This window comes from Heterocephalus glaber, unplaced genomic scaffold (assembly GCF_053883595.1).
Source record: "Heterocephalus glaber isolate CG9 unplaced genomic scaffold, H.glaber_assembly_v1.0 deba00001428, whole genome shotgun sequence".
Classification (NCBI taxonomy): Eukaryota; Metazoa; Chordata; class Mammalia; order Rodentia; family Bathyergidae; genus Heterocephalus; species Heterocephalus glaber.
The window spans coordinates 22,951,785-22,973,698 of NW_028258293.1; the positions used below are offsets into that span (position 1 = coordinate 22,951,785).

General features: G+C 35.0%; 1 protein-coding gene across 1 annotated transcript; it reads left to right on the forward strand.

Annotated features, from left to right (window-relative positions):
* The first annotated feature begins 7,912 nt into the window (after positions 1 to 7,912).
* On the forward strand, positions 7,913 to 20,826 carry Znf214 (zinc finger protein 214). Its single transcript, XM_087211800.1, is given in 8 exon segments — positions 7,913 to 8,233; positions 8,618 to 8,670; positions 9,265 to 9,351; positions 11,875 to 15,269; positions 16,553 to 16,761; positions 16,763 to 16,895; positions 16,897 to 17,082; positions 17,085 to 20,826. Coding segments are annotated over 4 exon segments (1,629 nt in total). The 5' UTR covers positions 7,913 to 8,233; positions 8,618 to 8,670; positions 9,265 to 9,351; positions 11,875 to 15,269; positions 16,553 to 16,561; the 3' UTR covers positions 18,195 to 20,826.
* Positions 20,827 to 21,914: the final 1,088 nt, after the last annotated feature.

Here is a 21,914-nt window from a genome sequence, read left to right on the forward strand (position 1 = left end):
ATCTTTCTTCTTTTCCTAATGACTAATGATGAAGTGGGGGAAGGGAGGCAATCTGGGACTTGAAGCCTATCTTTGAATAACCTTTCCCAGACAGGCTGATTCCCTTTTATTCACTCATCCAATAATCTATAGAATTATTTCGCTTGTACTTTGTGTCTGGCAGTTTTCTAGGTTCTTTTCAGCAGTAAACAAAATATCCAAAGTTTTAAACCTACAAACCCTACAGAGCTTACATTCTGCTGAAGGAGTACAGATAAAGCATTGAATTTTATCAGGTGACCATTGTTATGGAGAAAAATCAAGTAGAGTAAGGGACATAGTGTTGGGGTGGAATGGGTAGGGGATGGGTCTTATTTCTCTTTAAATGGAAAGGGAAGACACTACTATGGTGACATGTGCAGAAAGAGTGTGAGCTGTGCAGATATCTGGGAGCTGAACCATTCCAAACGGAGGAAATTACAAGTACAGAGGCCCTTAAGCAAGAGCCTCCCTTACATATTTGAGGAAAATTTGCATCTAACCAATGATGATGGTTGCCATAAACCTATGTTCACTTATGGATATGGAAACTTGTCCAAATCCCAAATGACCAGAACTGTTCTTGTGTAAATAAATGGCCTTGGCCTAAAGATAGGAATCTCAAAGTTGGCTTAGACTCCAACAGAACCAGCAGCTTTAGGAATTGGATTATGTAACTCTCAGATGACAGGCCTCTACACCAAATGGGTAAACATGGAGGTTCTCTTAGTGGCTTCCTTTTTTTCAGTATAACCCACTTAAAACACCTTTTCCTATTTATATAGCAACATTTGGAAGAATTTGAAGATGTAGATCATCTTGTTTCAGGTAGCATTTCTCCAGATGGAATCTTCACGGAGAGCTTTAAACTTTATTGGAAAAGTATGAGCCCAGTATTCATTGACATTAAATAAATGCATGAAGCTGATGTAAAGGTTCCAACACAGCTGATGTAGTTTCCAACAACCTCAATCACTATCAGAAATCAGAAGACTAAACTATATTGATATAAAAACGAACTCAAAAGAATAACCAACAGTGTATAGTGAGAGAAAAGGCAAACTCCTGTCTTTGATTCCAACCAACTATATTAATTGGTTAACTAGTAACCTTTAAGTATTATGCTGAATATCTTGTTTAAAAGCATATATATATATTTTTAAAAATCTATGAATCTTAAAAGTTTTGGTTCTGAAACCATTAACATGCCCATAAAACCAGATATTGAACATATTTAGCTTCTGAAATGTAAAAAAAGAAACTAAAGAAACTTTTAGATGCTTGAGGGTCCTGAAATTATACTTTTACAAAAATAAATTAGAAATTTAAAATTTTTATTCAAATTATATATAACTGGCCATACTTAATTTTACATATTAGTGCAATCTTTTTTTGTTTCTTTTCCCTTTGGTTTTAACTCTCCTACTGAAAGCAACACCTGTAGGAAAGAACATTGTTTGCCCCTTATTGGACCATTATTAAAGAAAATTCTGCTTTTTTTCTTATTAATTGTAGTAAAATTTAACTTTTTGGTCATTTTTACCTTAAAATGATCAATAATAAAAAATAAAAATGCAAGTCTCCTTAACAACTACAAGCAAAAAACTATCTCAGAAAATATTTTAAAATTTCTCCTAATACTTCTGCAACTAGAAAAACACTATTCTTCATAAACTAATCTAATAAAATGCTAAGTTGAAAATATAATCTCCATTTTGTTTTATTGCCCCATAAGGAAATATGCATACATATTCATAGTATTATCGATTTTCTGATTATATACATTTATACCTGGAAGTGTTATTTGTACTAAAATTATGCTTGGAGAATTTCTTTGTCAGATTAACAGAACTTGTCACTTCCTTCATCTTCCAAAAGGATAGAGATAAAATTAAAGTGGTTGAATTCCTTCTTTACTGATAGTTTGAGAGACTGTCTTAAAGGTTCCCACTTTCTCCTGTCTACACTCACATTAGTCTTTCCCAGTAACAATCCACATTATGCACATGAACTGTCCAGTATGTATCCTTTCACATTTTTCTTCTGTGTTGTGTAATTAAACTTACAATCACATACACAAACACTCATACAGTTACAAAATTTGAATTATATTATTCCAATTTTTGTATCTTTACTTTCCAAGACAATAATTTTACTTATTTATTTGACTCTTAACATTCACTCCCCACACTTCACCACATCAAGAGAATACTTTCACAAGAGACCCAGATTTTTAACTCTTTAATTCATTGTTTTAACCCTAACTCCTAGAACAGTGAATAAGTCAATCAACAAATTATCATAAATGTAAAATGAGTCAAGTGAAAATGAGTATAGCAAGAAACAAGGCCAGCAGGGCCAATAAGGGATGCAGAGGCAAAATAACAGAATATGTGATCTGAGAGGTCAGAGAGAAAATGAGAAAGAAAAGGAGAGATTATACAGGGTCACATAGGTCATTATAAGTACTTTGGCTTTGACTGTAAGTTAAGAAGCCAATGAAGGATTTTGAGCAAATAATAATCATAATTATGTGTTAAGAGAATCACTATGGATAGTGATCAGGTAGACAGGAGTAGGGCAATGGTAAAAGCAGACCAGTTAAGAGAATATAACTATCCAGGTGAGAGAAAATGATGGCTAGCACAAGGCTTATAGCAGTGGAGGTGTAAATGGGTCCTTTTGTGGATATTTAGGGTAGAACTGCAAGAGTTTGCTAATGGAACACATAAGGGATGTAAAAAAGAAAAAAAAAAGGAATCAAAGATAAGTCCAAGATATTGATTTAGGAAAATGAAAGACAGAGAAGGAGAAGACTGTGAGAAAAGCAAGTTTGGGAGAAGTCTTCAACACATTTTGGGGGATGCTAAATTTGAGATGCCTGTTAGATGTCAAAATAGAGACACCAAAGGAGTCTAGAGGTAGAGGTTACACTGAAACTGGAGATGCAAGCTTTAGAGTTACCAGCCTTTAAGTGGACTCTAAAACTGTGGGAAATCACAAGGGAGTAAGAGGAGATAACACAAACATCCAAACTAGGCACAGTGGCATACACCTCTAATCCTGGCACTGGAGAAGCCAAAGGCAGGAAGATTGCAAATTCAAATCCTTCTTAGGCAGTTTGGCAAGATCCTGTCTCAAAATTTAAAAGATAAATAAAAAGGCTGGGGATGTAAGTCAGTAGTAGAGTGTCCCTGGGTTTGATTTCTAGTACTACAAAAGAAAAAAATGCAAAGTCTGATTCTTGAGTCATACAAGACAGAATGTGTGAAGAGCAATAAAAGTATTTTTAAAAGAGCCTGAAAATGAACGTCCAGAGATGAAAACCTAGGGCATGCGGTGTCTAAAAGTCTAAATGAAGAAAATATATCAAGAGATGTAAGTTGCACCCAATTCTGCTGATAGAAAAAGATGAGACTGAAACTAACCACTAGATTTAGCAACATAGAGATTATTCATGATTTTAAAAGCATTTGAGTGTAATGGTGGGGTGAAATCTAATTGGAATAGGTTTAAGACTGGAAGGAGAAAATTTTGAGATAACGATCTACTTTTTCAAGAAGTTTGGCTTAAAATGAAGGAAAGAAATAAGATGATTTCTGGGGGAAGTGGGACCACCACAGAATAAATATATCTGCCCCAGAAGTCACATGTTGAAAGCCAATACCCAGTGTGATGGTATTAGGGAATGGAGCTTTGAAAGGGATGAGAACTCTGCAACGTATCCCAGTACATCACAGGATAAATGCCCTTATAAAAGAGGGCCCAGTAACCTCAATGTGAGGACTCAATGAGAAGTTAGCTGTTAATGAACCTGGGAGTGAGCCCTCACCAAACAGAATCTGTGGGTGTTTTGAACCTGGACTTCTAGTCTCCAGAATGGTGAGGAGCAAGTTTCTGTAGTGTTAAGCCACAGAAAGTTTGTGGTATTTTGTTATAATGGCTCAAAGACATGTCCTTTACGAGCTTTTTAAATTTTTTAAAGAGAACAACAAACTTGATTGTTGATGGGGAAGATCTAACAGAGAGGAAAGAAATGATGTTACTCACAGGAGACAGGTGTTACCAGAGTCAGGTGTACATGTGACAGGAATAGATGTCATCTAGTAACTAAGTGGATGGTTCCTTTGCTAGGAGCACAGCTTTTTCTCCTATACTAAAGATAAAGTAAATGGGTGTTGATGCAGGTAGGTGCGTGGATACATGGTGAGGAGTAGGGAGGTGTGGAAGCTTTGTTTTGTTTTGGTTTTTGATTGCTTGTTTTCTCGGGGCAATTAAAAACACTTTAATCAGCTAGGGACAGGAATGACAACAGATAATTTTTGTAAATGTTTTATAGATGCAAAAACATCGCCTTTATTCTAGAGATGTTTTCTATATATTTTCAAATCAATATTAATTATACTATTCAATTTATGTATTATTTTTTAATCTCTTACATTTAATTCTGAGACAAATATATTGAATTTTCTCACAGAATTGTATTTACCAAGTTCTTAACTTTTATCTTTGCTTTATGTTTTTAGCAGAATTAATATTATTGTATTCTTTATAAATTGTGCCTTTTATCAGTAAATAAAATGCATGTCATTCTTTCGTTCTTAACATCCTTTAGTTGAAGTTTCTGGTCTTTTTTGATTGCTTGGTATCTTTTTTTTTAATCAGCCTCTCAAATATTTTGTAAATAAGATAAGGCTAGATTTTGGTGTTTGATTCAAGAGGTTTCTCCCTTTGCATAGAAGAACTCAATCCTTTTGCATTTAGCATAATGACTGATAATTTATTACATTCTTTATATGTTACTGTAGCTTGATTATTTTTACATCAAGGGTTTCTCTTGTTTCCTTTCCCATAATTTTTTGTGGGGTATCTGTCTTTGGTTCATTTCTTTATAACCCTTTCTTATATTGTTTCCTCAGATTAGGGAAACCTGAATAATGCAGACTCTCTGTTCTTACAAATCTTTAAATACCTTTCACCATGACAGGTGATTTTATTTTGACTGATGGATTGGAACTCATGTACTTTACTAGTCTATACTGCTATTGAATACATTCCTAACTTCCAACATTACAAAAGAGAAGTCCAATGTCATTTTTATTTTTAAACAACTTACCCTTTTTGCCTGAAAGCTAATGAGTTTTCTTTTTATTCTTCAAGTATAAGAATTGTACCTTTATATCTGGTGTTCCTTTACTCATTAATCTAGACTGAAATGTAGTGCATCTGCAGATAACAGGCCATATTTTCAACCAAGGAAACTTTTCTATTATTATTTGTTTCTTATCTCTGTCAACCCCCCACACCCCCTTTTTTTTTTCCTTTTGGAACTTCTGTGTCTGTATGCTAGGTCTCAGAGATGTATACTTTACACTTTTTCTCTTTTTTATTGATTTCCATTTCTATCTTCTTTTTCTCTGTGGTTTGGGACATTTCTTTAAATCATATAGTGTATTTTGGATCAAAAGTGGTCATCTTTTCTAATTCAACTGCTAAAATGCTTAAGCTATGTAGAATTAACTCCAAAAAGTCTTGTTTATGCTATGCTTGATGCTACTTTTTGTTATTCATATTAACCTCTGCCCTACAGCATTTATATTTCCTCAGATGCACATTCTATTTGTTTTTCTGTCAACTGCATCCTCTTAGCTTTTTTCTTTTTTCTTTTTCTTTCACCAAATCATTGAGGTTTGGATCTGCTTCATGGATATTTTAAGTGACAGCGGTTCCATGAGGGAAAGAGTGAGCTGTCTACCCCTGTCAGCCATTGAATAGGAGCACAAAGCTGCCCACTTTCCTGCAGAGGCACCTGAATAAATTCTCTTGCTCTCCAGTTTCAGTAATCTCTCAAACCACACAGGGACAGTTGACAGTTGCCCTACATATTCTTCTTGGTCTCACAGAAGTCAAGGAACCCCAATTTGTGCAGATCTCCTAAGGGGTCAACAGATATGAGGCCCAAGCTTTTTTCAAGAAATACCACGATTAAGTTTTTTTTGTTTTTTGTTTTTTTGGTACTGGGGATCAAACTCAGGACCTTGCAAGGCAGGTGCAGTGACACCGAGCTAAATCCCTAGCCCGATTAAATTTCAAGATCTAGGTTCTCATGCTATTCTTCATGTTTATGTCCAGTCCACAGGATTGTGAGCAGTTTCATACCAAGTTTGTTCAATAAGACTCCTAATGCCAAGATTTCTCTCTATAAGACCTAGTTAAGAGAAGCTGACAGCTATGATCAGGGAATGGAGGAGCTCATTCAAGTAGCCTTTTCTTAGGATCTCCCCCACATTCCACACGTATCTTTGACAGCCTCTGTCCTTTTCTGTGATGGACTTTATGAAATGGGAGATCCATTTATATTTATGTTAATATTAAAAGTCCTGATTTTTCCAAGTTTCACCAACCTTAGCATAAAGATGACATTATAAATTGTCTGGGGCAGACTTTAAGGATTATTCTTAATTAGAATTCAGTTGAAACAAAATCTTAGGTTCTACTTCTCTCTTAAAATGAGTTTAAAAATACTGAAAGCCCAGTTACAATTCTCGTATCCTCTGATAACAAAATAACACAGTCTCAAAGCACACTATTTGAAAAGATGAAAATATAAGTCAATCGCTAATATTTAATGTCTTTCTGTGCCAGAAATATCCAAATTAAATTATATGGATTATCCATATTCTTTAATAATGACCACAGTGGGTCGGGAGAAGAGCGTAGGACAGTACAACTCCAGTGTTCATTCTTACTGGTGAATGTCTGTGCATTCAGGACTTGACCAACTGTATCTATTTAATGATATTAAAATCTTCATCTCATAGTTGAAAAGACTGAGGTAAAAGGTTAAATTGCTTGCCTCCATCACTAAGTGGATGACTGAAAAAAAAAAAGGTTATGAGGTACATTTTGTCAGACAAGACCTCAATTGTTAAAATACTAAATCATACTGTCTCTGAATATTCAAGCCAGGAAAAGGCCCATAAATAATAATTTTCCAAATGTGGCTTCACAGTCTAAGAAATTCAAGTGCTTATTTTCTGATGGGGCCCAGACAGATTTTGAGTTATTTACCTTTATTAAACATTCAACTGTAAATATATAGTTAATATTTACAGTGCTTCCTATGTGCAGGGACATATTTAAACATTTTAGTTACACTACCTTATTAAACTCTAACATATATGAAAGTTATTATTATGTGATTATTGTTATGACTATTATTACTATTAACTTATCACAGATTATGTGATTATGTGATGCAGCCAAGATCACATTAATAATAAGTGGTATATTCAGATTAGACTGCAAAGAATCTTTTGCTTTGAACTACCCGTCCAAAGCTTCCTTGCCTAATAACAAGTTAGAATACTACTGATACTGAACAAGTTTGTGAGAGAGGGCCTAAGGAAGCAGAATTTTCCCAAAACAACACGATGGACTACATAAAAGAAGTGCAAGCACTTCAAACTTTTTCAGCTGTCTTAGGACACAAGGAGGGGCTCCTCAAGCTTCACCTCATTCCACCTGGACTCCAATCTTGAGTTTAGGAGCAATGCTAGCTAGGGCCAGGGCCACTGGGGTGCGCATTCTGCCAAGGGCACTGGACAGCAACCCCAACCACCCTTCGCCAAGCAAAGGTGACCCTACAAGTGTTTCCTCTGGTTCTGGCTGAGAGGTTCCATATTTGTAGTCTATGAGGGCTCCAGAATTCTCTGAAGCCAGTCCTCCTTTCCCTGACATCTCAGCCACGTCCCCTTTCCAGACCCTAAGCACCTAGAGTTTTTATAAACTCTTTTACTGTAATAATGTTTGTTTTTGTTTTTTTAAATTTAAACATCCCCTTATTCTTCGACCACAATTTACAGAGATGGCAAGCTCCGTCCTCCGTGTTGAAGCGCTCAAGGGCGCCGCCCTCTGGCGCCGAAAACCGGCAGGGACATCTGCCCAATCAGGAGCCACATCAGCCAAATCCTACTGCGCTCTCCTTTCCCGCTGGGTGCCCTTCCCTCTCCATGGAAACGCTGCTAAGAGTCTGCGGGGTTCTGGGACTTCCGTTTCGGTGCGGAGAGGCTGAGGCCCTTGTTTATGTGGGCTGAGTGTTTCGCAGATTCCGGTGCCCATTCAGGCTCCATAAGCGATGCAGAATCTTGAGAAGACAACGCGAGAAGCAGACCAGGGCGAGAAGAGGTGTGGTTCAAAGAAGAGCGGCTGCAAAGTGAGTTAAGGCCAGAGAAGCAACTCCGACTTAAAAGTCCCAGATGTGATGGTGGTGGGTCCCGCACAGCTGCGCTCCCCTGTGAAGGTCAGAAAATAGGAAGAAGGGAGGGGGGCTGGGGCAGCTTGAGTCCCAGAGTCTCGAGGCTTGGTTGGGAGGTTTGGGCTCGGGCCAGGACCTGGATGCTCACGGGAGGTCGTGTGGAGCAGAGGCAGCGCGGAGCGCTGGCCCTGAGATCCTACTCCTTGACGAGGATTCTTGTGAGTGCATCCTGTCCTGCAACCTGCTAGCCCGTGGCTCGAACTGACCTGCCTTGTGGCTTTCACCTTTTTTTTTCCTTTAGGAAAAGGAAGCTTTTAATTAATTGCTTATGTTTTTTCCTAGGACCTACCAGCGATCAGCAAAGACAGACCAGAATGTTCCCACTTTACGTACGGGTGAGAAAACAGGTCTTGAAAGGTGTAGAAGTTTGGTCTTTAAACATCTATAAGTGGTTGATAGCAGAGTTGAGGCTGTTCAGGTCCTGCCAGCTTTCTCCAGAAATCCAGGTGCCACTGTGATAGTAAATCCAGTATTTTGTTTTAGTAAGTAGGGGAGGGCAATGGAATTATTTTCTCCTTAAATTTATTGAACAAATATGAGAAACTCTTAAGAACTGAAAGAAGTCACTTAAATTATTTATATTTTATTGACATTGTTGTTAATACTCTATATAAATGAAGTATATAATCATAAATTAATAAAAACCTTGGGGCTCAGAAGGATTGAATTACATAAAATTCTGAATCCTTGGAGGAGCCAAACTGAAATCAAATTCTGTGTTTTCATGTCTTAGAGTTGTATCCCTTGAAGTTTCCAGAGGGTCAGAAATAAGTTACAAAGCACCAGTGTTCATAGCTCTCCTATCTGATTGTTGAAGAGGAGCACGAATGTTCCTGGGCTGGGGTTAGGCTCACTTAGTGTGTGAGAATTTTAGTGAGTTTGGGAATTGAAAGCCATGCTTATTTTTTGATTTCTTTCTTCTCCTTCAGTTCAGGTGGCTCAGTACTCTACCACTCCCCAAAAGACGAGAACAAAGGAGAAAGGCATGTACACTCTTCCTGTCAGTCTGATCTGTGGTGAGTAGGATTGTCTTTTTTCATTTATAAGATACCCTGACTTCTCTATCTGTAGGGAGGTAGTGGAAGTGGCAGTGAAGATGGATGGATCAAACTTCTTCCAAGTGTCTTTTCCTAACACTGACTTATTCATTCAGTCACTCAAGACTACAATGCCTATAATCCTTATTGTTTTGGGTGTTCTGAGGTAAATTTAAGGATGTCTCCACATGGAGTAATAAAGCATATGAGATTAATAATTTCTAAAGTTATCCACATTAAACAGTGTACCTCTGCAGTAGAGTGCTTGCTTAGCATGTGCAAGAACCTGTATTTGATTCCTAGCATTGCAAAAAAAAAAAAAAAAAAAAAAAAGGAATTTGAGGAAACTAGTTACAGGGAAGTGTAAGGATAAATGTTTAAAGTGAAGCCACTTTGTGGAGGAGTATTCATATTTAATTCCTTAGTTATTCTTGTACACTATCAAGAGTCCATCTCACATCAATCAAAGGCAGCTATTATTAACATTTGGGTATATTTACTTGTAATCTTTTCTCTAATACTTAATGCACATACATATTTACTAATCTGGATAAGCACTAACATGTATGGATACATGTATATACATATACTGTATGTCCGAATACACGCATAAGTTTACCTAAAACATGTATGTATAGATATTTATATACATATATAATAATTGAATTGTGAAAAATAGGTCACGAGGGCAAGTGTTGTTCCCAATATACAGAACTGTACCTTGTATGTAGTAAGCACTCAGTAAATATTTGTTAAATGTGAGTGGCTGTTATTTGTATAATTTTTTCATTTTACATATAATGACTTTTCCAACCATTTTTTGGTAGCATGAGTTTTTAGGACTAATTATGTCCCATTCTAGGTATATACCATTCTTTATTTAAGTTTTATTAGGGAAAATTTAAGTATTTCCCAATATTTTACTATTATAAACAACTTCTAGTAAATACTTTTATTTATAATTTATTAAGTATATGTTAATTTCTCAAAGTATACTCAGAGAAATAAAGACTCACTGGATATAAACATATTTTGGGCTTTTGAAAAACTTAAGTTCTTTTGGGGGAATAGTGCATGAACCTCAACTCCTATGACAATTTAATGAAATATCTGATCTTGCTAAACTTTTACTAGAATTTAGTGTTTTAAAAAAAGAATTTGCCTTCACATGAATCCTCCTTACTCTTTAGTAAGGTTGACTTTTTTTTTAACCTATGCTCGTTGACTATCTACATTCTTTTTTGATGAATTGCCTATTAATACACATCACCTTTTTTCTGCTAAACTTCTAGTTTCCATTTGATGGTAGGTACTCTTTTATGTAAAAGATATAAACCATTTGTTGTATTCTGTAAATATCTTATTGAGGTTGCCACTTGCCTTTTACTTTTAAGGGCTTGTTTATATATTTTTAAAATTTATGTAAAACAAAATATTTCTTACTTCATCCTCAAATCTAGTACATTTACTTTAGTTTTCCTCATTTTTTTATAGTTTTGAGTATCTTTAAAAAAGCTAAATTCCTAAATTTAATTTTGATGTGATAAATGACAGAATGTAACATGTAACATTCTTTTTTCTTCTTACTGAATTTTTCTAGTAACATTTATCTTCTCCTCTGATTATGGTATTTTCATATGCAAAATTACTCGATATTTTACACCTAGAAATATGTACATGTTGATCACTTTTGGAGCTGCCCCATTCCCTGGATTCCTGCGCTGTTCCCTGTTCCCTGCCCTTTCCCTGGATTCTTATATTGGTAAGAGAGTATTTTTATTGTTGTCCCTTATATGTAGTACATTTCATGGGCAACAAAGGAGAATGTAGCCTTTCTTTTTCACTCAGTGAGGGTGAAGAAAAAAAAGAAAACAGGTCATATGTTGGAAATATTCCACAAAGTAACATTGTAATGATTTCTGTTTTGGAAAAAATGAAGTAAAAGTTACACATAGTAAATTTATGATACTGAATATACTAACAGTATGTTTTATCATTATAGACTTGGTCAAAATATAGGCTCAGGTATCCAATTTGTTACCTACCACTTCTTGGTTGTAAGAACTAGATAAGAGCTATTTAAGCAGTTTCTCATCTTTCAAATGAAAAATAAAGCCTACTATGTATGGCTATAAAGGTTAAATAAGATTATAAATGCAAAAAAACTACTTAGCAAAATGCTAAGTTTCTCCTTATGGAAATAACTCAGCAGCAGTGATTACTGTTACTATTTAAAATTTAAACCATATTGATATAACTCTTTTTAGTCACTAAGGCATAAAAATTGATCCATTTATCTGAACATCATTAGTTAAATAAGCCATCTTTTCCTCAGAAATTTGATATAACACTTATCATGTTTAAAATTCACTGTGTACTTGAGTTCATTTCTGGGTTTCTAATCTTTTCTGTTGATTTTCTCCAGTCCTATGGCATACCCATGGAATGTTTACAGAGGCCTTATTAAAGTTTAATATACCATTTGTTATGGTTTGTATTTAGATGTCCCCCCAAATCCTCATGACCTGGATGGATATTAAGGGACAGAAAGAGGCTGCTGCTGCTTGCTGCCTCCTGCCTGCTCTGCCGTGGATTGTTTCTCTGCGATGCCCTTCCACTAGCTGACTGCACAGTGAAACCTCTACAAACTGTGAGCCAAAATAAACCTTTCCTCCTTTAACGTGTGGTTGTCGGATTTTGTCTCAACAACAAGAAGAGTAATTAAGACACCATTAGATTAGCCTCCTCTTTTTATTACTGTTTCACAATTTTCTTTTTCTAACAAAAGTTCTTAGAAATCAGTTTGTCAGATCTTTTCCACTGTCATATCAAAATGTAGTTAATATCTTAATTGAATCACATTGAAAATAGAGATAAGTTTAGTGAGAGCAAAATTTTATGTATTCTTCCTACCTAAGATTCAGCAGGTTTTCCTGCTTTCTCAATCCTTTTTGTTCCACAAATTCTAAAACTATATAGGCTTTAAGTATTTTTAAGAATTTATATTTCAGTGCTCTTATAAATATCATTTATAAATAATTTGCAATGTTTATGTCTATACTCACATTATTTATTTTATGTTAATTTTAATTTTATTGTAATCTATTACATATATGCAAAAGAATATATGAAAATATCTATGTACAGTTTAAAATACCATAATAACATGGATACTCCCCAGTCTAGACCAATATTCCCACCCCTTTCTGGAGGGGGAACAATCACTATATTATATGTCACGTTAATTCCTTAGCTTTTTTCTTATGGTTTTGACTTACTAGGTCTGAATTTCCAAACAGACTTGTTTCATATTGTTGAACACTGTACAAATGGAATCACTGAATATATTCTTATATAAATGGCTTCTTTTGCATGTTATATAAATGGCTTCTTTTGCATGTTTTTCTTATAATGTATCCATGCTGATTCACATAGCTGTAGATCATTTTCATTACTCTGTACTATTTTATAGTATGAATAATAATTTATCTATTCTAGTGGTGCTGAACCTTTTGGATTATTTCTAGCTTTTAACTATTACTGCAATTTTTATACTCTAAATGTTATTGTACATGTTGCCTGGTACACCTGTATAAGGTGTACTAACCTTAATAGTAGAATTTTATGGACATTCATTTACCTAACAGCTAATAGTTTTCAGCTGATTTTCTTGTTTTTCCCAAATATGCAGTCATACCTTTTACAGATAATCTTGCCTAACTGCATTGGCATGTACATTCACATTAATAGTTTAAAATACTGGGTTTATCTTTGTTAAGAAAAAAATAAGTATTTGTGTGAATAGAAGAAGGTCAAAAAGAACATAGTGAAAACTGTAGTAATTATTTAGGGAAGTGGTTTTAATGTTTACTTGTTACAGTATTTAGAAATTTTATGAATTTATTTTTAGTAAGACAAATTAGACTCTTACTGGCATGTATTTCAAGGAAATTCTTAAATCTTTGTTAAAATAACAAAGCTAAAAATCACAGATTGTTTTATTTTTACTGTACAGTGGACCCTCAAGTTACAACTGGCCTGACACACAAATAACTTGGGTTAATTAGGTTAATGGAAGATTCATCTCCTTCTTGTTATCTATAGCTTGTACCCAGGTAATCATCCAGATCTCAGCTGTACTGACTTAAAACCAACTTGAGTTATAACTAGCCCTTGGGAACTAATTGAGTTCATAAGTCAAGGGTCCACTGTACTTTTTTGTGATATGAAATACTAGTGAATTCACTTATTTTCTACACAGGTACCAACTTTTAGAGTTTTCAGTCCTGTAATCTAGGTTTCTGAGCATCCTACATTTCTCATTTTATTTATATGTTAATTTTGTATGTGTAAAATAGATATATTTGTTTTATTTTATAAGTATTTAAACCACTGCATATTTAAACATCTAGCATTGAATTTTCTCATTCTTCAGTTTTTATTAATATTTCATTGTACTTTTTTTGGAAAATTGTACTTAGTGATATATTTTGAATCTTTGAATATTCCAGTAAATTGCTTGTTTTTCTACATTAATGTATTTTGATATTTTTTGGGAATCTTAATTTATAAGCCTTCACCAAATGTTTACTTAGTTGGTAGGCCTGGATTTTAAAGCTAGCTGACTGCATGACTTTGTACAAGTTATTTAATCTTGTTAAGTGTTACTACTGTGACTAAAATAATACCTTAAGGATTGTTGTGAGAGTGAAGAAGATAACATAGTCCTAGTCACATAATAAATATTTGGTAATTCTTTGCTGCTGCTGCGATGATGATGATAATTTTATGAGTTTCATTTCTTTCTATTTTATTGTAAACTTAAAAGTATCTATTTCCCCTATTCTTAGTACAGTATTTACTGAATATTTTAAGTTGAATTTTATAATTGAGAAAAAATAAAATTAATTTATTACATAACCAATTTATAATATGGCCTTCCCACCAAAAGAAATTTGTTTAAGCAGTATGAATACATGTTATGTATCTCTTTTCCTTTATAAAACTACATGATGATAATAAAAAATTTAAAAACTCATAACCTTGCAGCAACTAAGTGAAAAGGCATAAGCATATGATAAATTTCAACAAAAATCTAGAAGATAACAGGAAGAATAGTGGTAAGAGCCACCTAAAGCAAAAGATACTGATTTGTAGAATATTCATTCAGGGATTATAGGCAAGAAACATACTGAGCTGTGTGATCTTCAGAGAGGCTAAGGTTGCACCCATACTATTTATAGCAGATGGTTAGGCTGGAATGCAAGCAAATATTCACTCTCTCAAATAGGAGGTTAGATATTTGTTTTTCTGTGCTAGAGAACACTCCTACAGTTTTCTGTCATTTGAATCATACAACTGATAAAAGAATTATAAGATAGTTGAAATACTGTCTTAATCTTAAATAATCTTTATAATCTTAAAATCTTCAGTCTTGAGAAATCAAGATACACGCAGGGTGGGTCAGTTACAAAGGAAATATAATGCAGATGATATGAGAACTAAATATAAATTCATAAAAGAGAAAGAATCATATAATCTTGAAAATAGAGCTTTATAGAATAGCCAGCCCAGATTGGAGTAGGAAATTGATATTTAGCCATTTAACTTACAAATGGTATGTTTCTTTTTATATGTTTTGTTTTTCTTTCTTGTCATAGTTCTTTTTTCTGTGTTTGTTCTTTTTCTTTGCCACTTATGTTACCTGCTAAATATCTTTTTGCCTGTATTCTCCCTTAGATTTCTTCTTGGAAAGTCTGATTTTTGACCAGATGGCAGTAACATTTGAAGATGTGACTATTACTTTTACTTTGGAGGAGTGGAAATTCCTGGTTCTTCCCAAAAATATCTCTACTGGGAGGTCATGTAGGAAAACTACACAAATGTCATGTCAGTAGGTAAAGTTATAACAACTCACAGGGAACAGTCATCTTTTTCTAGGAGAAGTTTTGTTGATTATTTCAGTTTTTTATCTGCTACTTGTATTCAGGTGGTAGAATAAATATTTTCAAAAATATATTTTAAATCAGATGACAAATACAGTTTGAGTGTTTCTTATCCTAAATATTTTGGATCAGAAGTGTTTCAGATTTTGGAGGGTTTTTTTTAAAATTTGGAATACTTTACTACTTGAGCACCCCTAATCCAAAATCTGAAATTTTTTGAGCATGTCAGCATTCAAAAAGTTGAGATTTCAAAGTTTTGGATTAGGGATGTTTGACCAGAAAAAGATACAGTGAAATGTTTTCCAAAACATGTAGACTTATGTAATTACCTAGAAATTAGTTATCTTATGATTTTACCCTTAAAGCCCAGATCTACATACATGGTCAATTTTGTGTGGTCCTAAATTTGTTCTTTTCATATTTTGTTCTATAATAAACTGCTTCAATTTTAATGTCTTAAAATAAACAATATTACTTTTTTATGATTCCTGTTGGCTGATTGGTTCTTCTATCGTAGAGGGATTTGGTTGGGGCTGCATATTAAGATGAACTTAGTTATCCTGACTCACAAGCTGTCTGGCAGTTGGCTCAATATCTGTGGGGATAATAGAGATACATTGACTACATGTCCCTCTTCAAACTAGCTATCCCAGGTGCATTTACATGATGGTGACCATAGGATTTTCAAAAGCAGCAAGAGAGAAGACAGGCACTTCTCAAGTTTCTGCTTGTGACACTTTGCCTATTGTCCCAGTGACAAAATTGGATAGCCAAGCTGAGAGATAGTGTAGAAAGAGAACCCCTAAAAGTAAAAAGTAGAGAGTTAATGAAGCCATTTTACCCCTCCCGATCTTCACACTATTCTAGAGGGGAAAATAGAAACTGTATCTTTTATTTATTATAATAATGTCCAAAATAAAGCAAATAATTAAATTGCAGTGTTTTAGATTATTTCAATGAAAGAATTGGCCTTACTGTCTTATTTCTAATAGTGCCTTGTAACTAGATGCTCAAGATATGTTTGTGGAATGAATTAATGTGTGAATAAATGAATAAATACATCAATTAACAAAATAAATTTCAGGTCCAGTGGAGTAGTTGAAGTCATAACCCTTCACTTCTACTGCATTCTACATATACATTCCTATCATTTTGCAGGTCATTGATTATAGGTAATTGGAAATTTTTAAACACAAACTTTACATCATCACTGAAGTATCTGCTTATTTTTCTAGGATACCTGAATGAGAGCTGCAAACCACGAAATACTCAAATACTTAGAATATGAAAATTTTCCTTGCTGGCAAGGATGGAGGAATGCTGGCATTCAGATATATGAGGCTCAGAACTATAAGGAAACCATGCAAGAGGGAGATCCTTCCCAGTATCAAGAGTTGTTAATTTTTTCCACACAAGCACCAGGCTATGGGAACTATGAACTGACTTGAAGACAAAAACTCCAGTAATTTAAAATACAAAAAGTGTATACCTTGACAGTCCTTAAAAAGAAAAAGTAATTAAGACTATGTTAGAGAAGTCTGTATGAGTGATTCCCATGATTTTCAAGGGGACCAATACCCTTGGTCCTCTTAGTATATGCAAGAAAAATCTCCTCCTGGGAAAAAACAAGCTTGTTGTTCAGCACTCTTACGTCCCAGTGGAGAAAACACTTCCAGAGTACATTGGGGAACTATGGCAAAATAACCTACTGAAAGACTGTATGCAAGAGAAATATTGTGGGTGTAGAAAATGTAACTCACAATATGTTTTTGTAACTCACAATATGTTCTTCACAAGAAAAATCATCTTGGGGAAAAGCTGTATCAATATTCCATCAGCACATCATGCGTCTCGGAGAGATCAGATTTATACAAACATCCAAGAATCCACACAGGGAGGAAACTGTATGGATGTGAAGAAGTTGGCAGTAACTTTAGTCAGAGCTCAGGAGTTCACTTTCATTAGAAAGTCTATGCAGAGGAAACACTTTATATCTGTAATGCATGTAGTAAGAGCTTTAGTTAAATCTCTTGTCTTGACAATCATCAAAGATTCCACACTGAAATGAAACCCAAGGACCTCAGTAGAAAATCATGACTTCACATAGGAGAGAAGCCTTTTAAGTGCAATCAGTGCAGTAAGTGTTTTAGTTGTAGTTCAGTACCTCATATTCATCGGAGAATCCACACAGGAGAAAAACCATAGAAGTGTGATGAGTGTGGTAAGGGCTTCAGTCAGAGCTCAAATCTTCAAATTCATCAATTATTACATGGAGGTGAGAAGTCCTACAAATGTGATGACTGTGGTAAGAGCTTTACCCAGCACTCAAATCTTCAAATTCATCAGAGAATGCACACCAGAGAGAAGCCTTATAAATGTCATGACTGTAGAAAGGACTTTGGTCACAGCTCAGACCTTTGAATTCACCAGAGGGTCCACAGAGAGAAGAAACCCTACACTTGTGAAGGTGGGAAGGGCTTTAGCAAGAGTTCAAAGCTTCACACTCATCAGAGAGTACACACTGGTGAGAAACCCTATAAATGCGAGGAGTGTGGAAAAGGATTCAGTCAGCATTTGCATCTTCTCATTCATCAGAGAGTGCATACTGGAAAAAAACACTATAAATGTGATGATTGTGGAAAAAGCTTTAGTCACAGCTCTAATCTTCACATCTATCCAGGGGTCCTTACAGGAGAGAAGCCTTATCAGAGTGTAAAGTGTGGTAAGGGTTTCAGTTATAGCTCAGCTGTTCAAATTCATCAGAGAATCCATAAGGGAGAACCGACTTACAAATACCATGAATATTATAAGGCATTTGACCAGAATTCACATCTCCACATCATGGAGAGACTTTATGAACCTTGTTCATTTAGTTAATAGCTTTAAACAGATCTTAACCTTTAAACTCAGTAAGTGCTGCTGGAAAAGAAAGTCTATAAAAAACACAAGTAATGCCAAGCAACAATTAAAGTTTCTCCTGACTCCCACGAAGAATAATTTTCTTGAAAAGGAGATCATTAGGAGGATTATTATATATTTAAAATTAAAATATATTTTATGTACTATATGTATTACACATAATCATAAAAATATATAAAAAATTAAGGAGAAAACTCTGCTGCTTTATTCTAATCTTTTTTCCAGTCTATGTTAATGTGCATGAAATGATACAAAGTCTAACTTTGTATTTTCACTGACTTCAAAACATTTAAGTCTTGGTTTGAATGGAGACTGGGTAGCCCTCTTTGAAACATCATCTTTTAACTTCCATGTTGTCTTAGTCACTTGTAACTGAGACAAAATACTCAACACTTGCAACTTAAAGAAGAAGTTTATTTTGGTTCGTGTTTTAGAATTTTCAGACCTTGTGTGGTGGGTGTTGTGGTGGAAAGGCCTGAAGAGAGGAAGGCTGCTTATGGCAGCCAAGAAGCAGAGGGTGACAGGAGAAGCCAGGACAGGAAATGTATCCTTCCAGGGCGTGTCCCAGTGATCTGCCTCTTTTGACTAGACCTCACCTAATAGCAAAATCAGCTGAAACATCTTCATAATCCAGTCATCTAAACACAGGCTTTGGGGGCCATTTTGGATCTAAACTATAACCCCTATGAAGTCCCTAATACACCACTAAAAAAATGGAACACAAAATTTTAAACTAGTAAATAATATTGCTCATATATGGAGGAATTAACCGAGACTGGTGGACTTCAATAGCTTATGCTACAAAAGCCACCTAATAAAAGGAAAACATTGTATGGACCTGTACCTAAGAACATATTAGTGATGTTACTCATATCAATCAGAAAACTCAGAAACCATTCTTCTGTTGCAGAGGTTTGGCACTTGAGGTAACCATAATGCACTTTCACCCCATTCTCCCTAGTTTACCACATTTATTCATAGGCTCAGACATCATAACAAGAAGTAGATTTAGATTCTTCAGGGAGACTATAGACAGCAGTTAATAGTGCCACAAACTGAACATCATTCATTGTTTCAGAATTGGAGATCTAAGCAGTAGAATTTAATCTCAACAGAACAGAATGTTAAAAGAGAAATATCTGGTAGGAACAGAATCGAAAGCTGTGTGCAACAATGAACCCTCAAGCTCATTATGTAAGAAGAGAATTGTCCATTATAAAAATGGAGTAGGGTTAAACTATTGATATACAGTCTACAGCCATACCACCCTGAATGCACCTGATTTTGTAAAACAATATAAAAATATGTTTAGATATTGCTCATCAAGTAAAAAATAAGTAGACTTGTTTAGAGAAATGAGTATTGGTACTGTACCAATACAGTCTTCATTGTGAAGACTGAGCAACAGCCCTAAAACTTAGCTCTCAGGCTTCAGAGGAGATTAAAAAAATTGGTAGTATAACAGAAAACTCAATAAAGCTAAAGTAGAAATTCATAAGAGTAAGATTTCTAAAGAGATACAGAAACAAGAAGGACTTAAAGGAAATTTAAAATGCTGTATCAAAGTAAAAGACAAGGAACAGAATATTGTGAATAAATGAGTTGATCTTCAATACTAGAAACAGTGAAAAAGACATGAAGAAGAGCAAGGTGATCCAACCATTAAGGATTAAGGAAGGTAAAAGGACAATTGGCTGTTGAATGCCCTTGCTGCCAGTAATACCAGATAAAGTACTTGAGAGGATGAGCTACTTAGGAAGCTGAGTCAGGAACATTACAAGTTTAAGGACAGCCTGGGCAACATAGTGAGACCATGTCTCAAAAACTATGCGTGTATGGTATATTGATGAGTGTTAAGGAGAAAAATAAGGAATTGAAAATGTGAGGTTGGTGGTGGGGAAGTTTGTAGTTTTGGGTAGATTGGTCAAGGATGGCCTCACAGGATAATATTCCAGGAAAGACTTAAGGGAGCAAGTGAGCCATGGAGCTATCCAGGAAAAAAATTTCATTCAGAGGGTTCAGCAAGTGCAGTGGCTCTGAGACTAGCAAGAAGTATATCTAGAATGTACCACAGCAAAGTAAGCGAGGAGGAAAACAGAGAATGAGATTAAAGACCTTATAAGTCATTGTAAGGACATTTGATTTTTTTTGAAGTAAAGCCAATGGAGGGTTTTAAGTGACATGATCTAACTTAAATTTTAGTTGTCTCTCTGAATTCTGTGTTAAGAATTGACTGAAGGTGAAGACAAAGAAGGGAGTCTAGTTAGGAAATATTGCAGTACTCCCTAAAAGAGAAAAAGTATGAACAAGGTATCAGTAGAAGTGAGGGAAATGATGAAATTTTGAATTGTTTTTGAGTATGATGAATATACCAGAAGGTGGTTTAAAAACTGAACTTTAGGTAGTGTTTTAATAGGTAAAAAGGAGGCCAACATACTTTATAGATGTGAAAATGTACTTGTGAAAGCTTGAATTTGAGCATGTAGTGTTTAAGGGCAGTGAAATGTTTTTCTGAATTAGTGTTTTCATGTTGAGGTTTTAGCTACTCTGAAAAGACTAGAGTATTTTCATCTGGAGAATATAAAGTTCAAATTGTGTCACGGGAGTAGTCACACCCATCCTTGGGGTGTCAGGATTGGTTTTCCAGAGATAGTGGTTTTAATCTTAGTGGAGAGTCGGGGCGGGGGTGGGGGGGATGAAAAGTATTTCAAGCAAGGTGAACAGTTTTAGCAGTAAATATAACCCAGTAGTTAAGAGCTAGGCTTTCTGAGTTCGGATGAGTGTTTATGAAGACAGCATATTTCTACATAACATCAACAAACTTATAATCATGAGATCAGTCTGAACTGGAAATAATACACATTGTCATCTGAAATTCTGGTAGGAAAAGTATGTCAGGCAGATCCTGCCAGAAATGCCTGTCAAGTTGATAGATCAAATTGTAATATCTACTGAATACTGTACTAGACTATTCAGAAGCTGAAAAACTACATGATCCAATCCAAAAGGTGATACTAAGGTGTGCTGTTCATTTTATGAGAACACAGATCACAGTGACTAGGAAAATTTTACTGGGCATTAAAATCACTTGTCACATGGTGGTGCATGCCTGTAATCCCAGGACTCTGGGAGGCTGAGGTGGGAGAATCACAAGTTTGAGGCCTGGCAAGATAATGGAATTAGCAAGAACCAAAAGATTTTTTAAAAAGGGGGGCCAGGGAGGTAGCTCAGTGTCTTGGGTTCAATCCCTACTACCAATTTATTCATTCATTCATCAAATGAATTAGCATGTTAACATCCTTGAAAATAATTTTTCCGAACATCATGGTATCTGAAAAATCTGAAGAACTCACTGGGGAAGGATCCAGGATATATTTTGTTGATAGTATGGGGTTGGGATAATCATTTGACCTTTCTGAGTTAGTCTTCGCTGCAATAGAAAAGTTGAAATGAGTCCTAAGGCACCCTAAACATTTACCTCTGGAATAGTTCATGCCACATAATAAAGTACTGTATTAATTTTCACAGCACACTGATTCTGAAAGTCTTCTGAGCATTTTAATGTAATATTTTTAAATTATTTTGCCTTTTAGTATATGAGATTTTTTCCTACCTTATTAATGTATATTGCTTATACAGATTAATGGATTTTGGCAGATTTGTACAAACACATAAAAT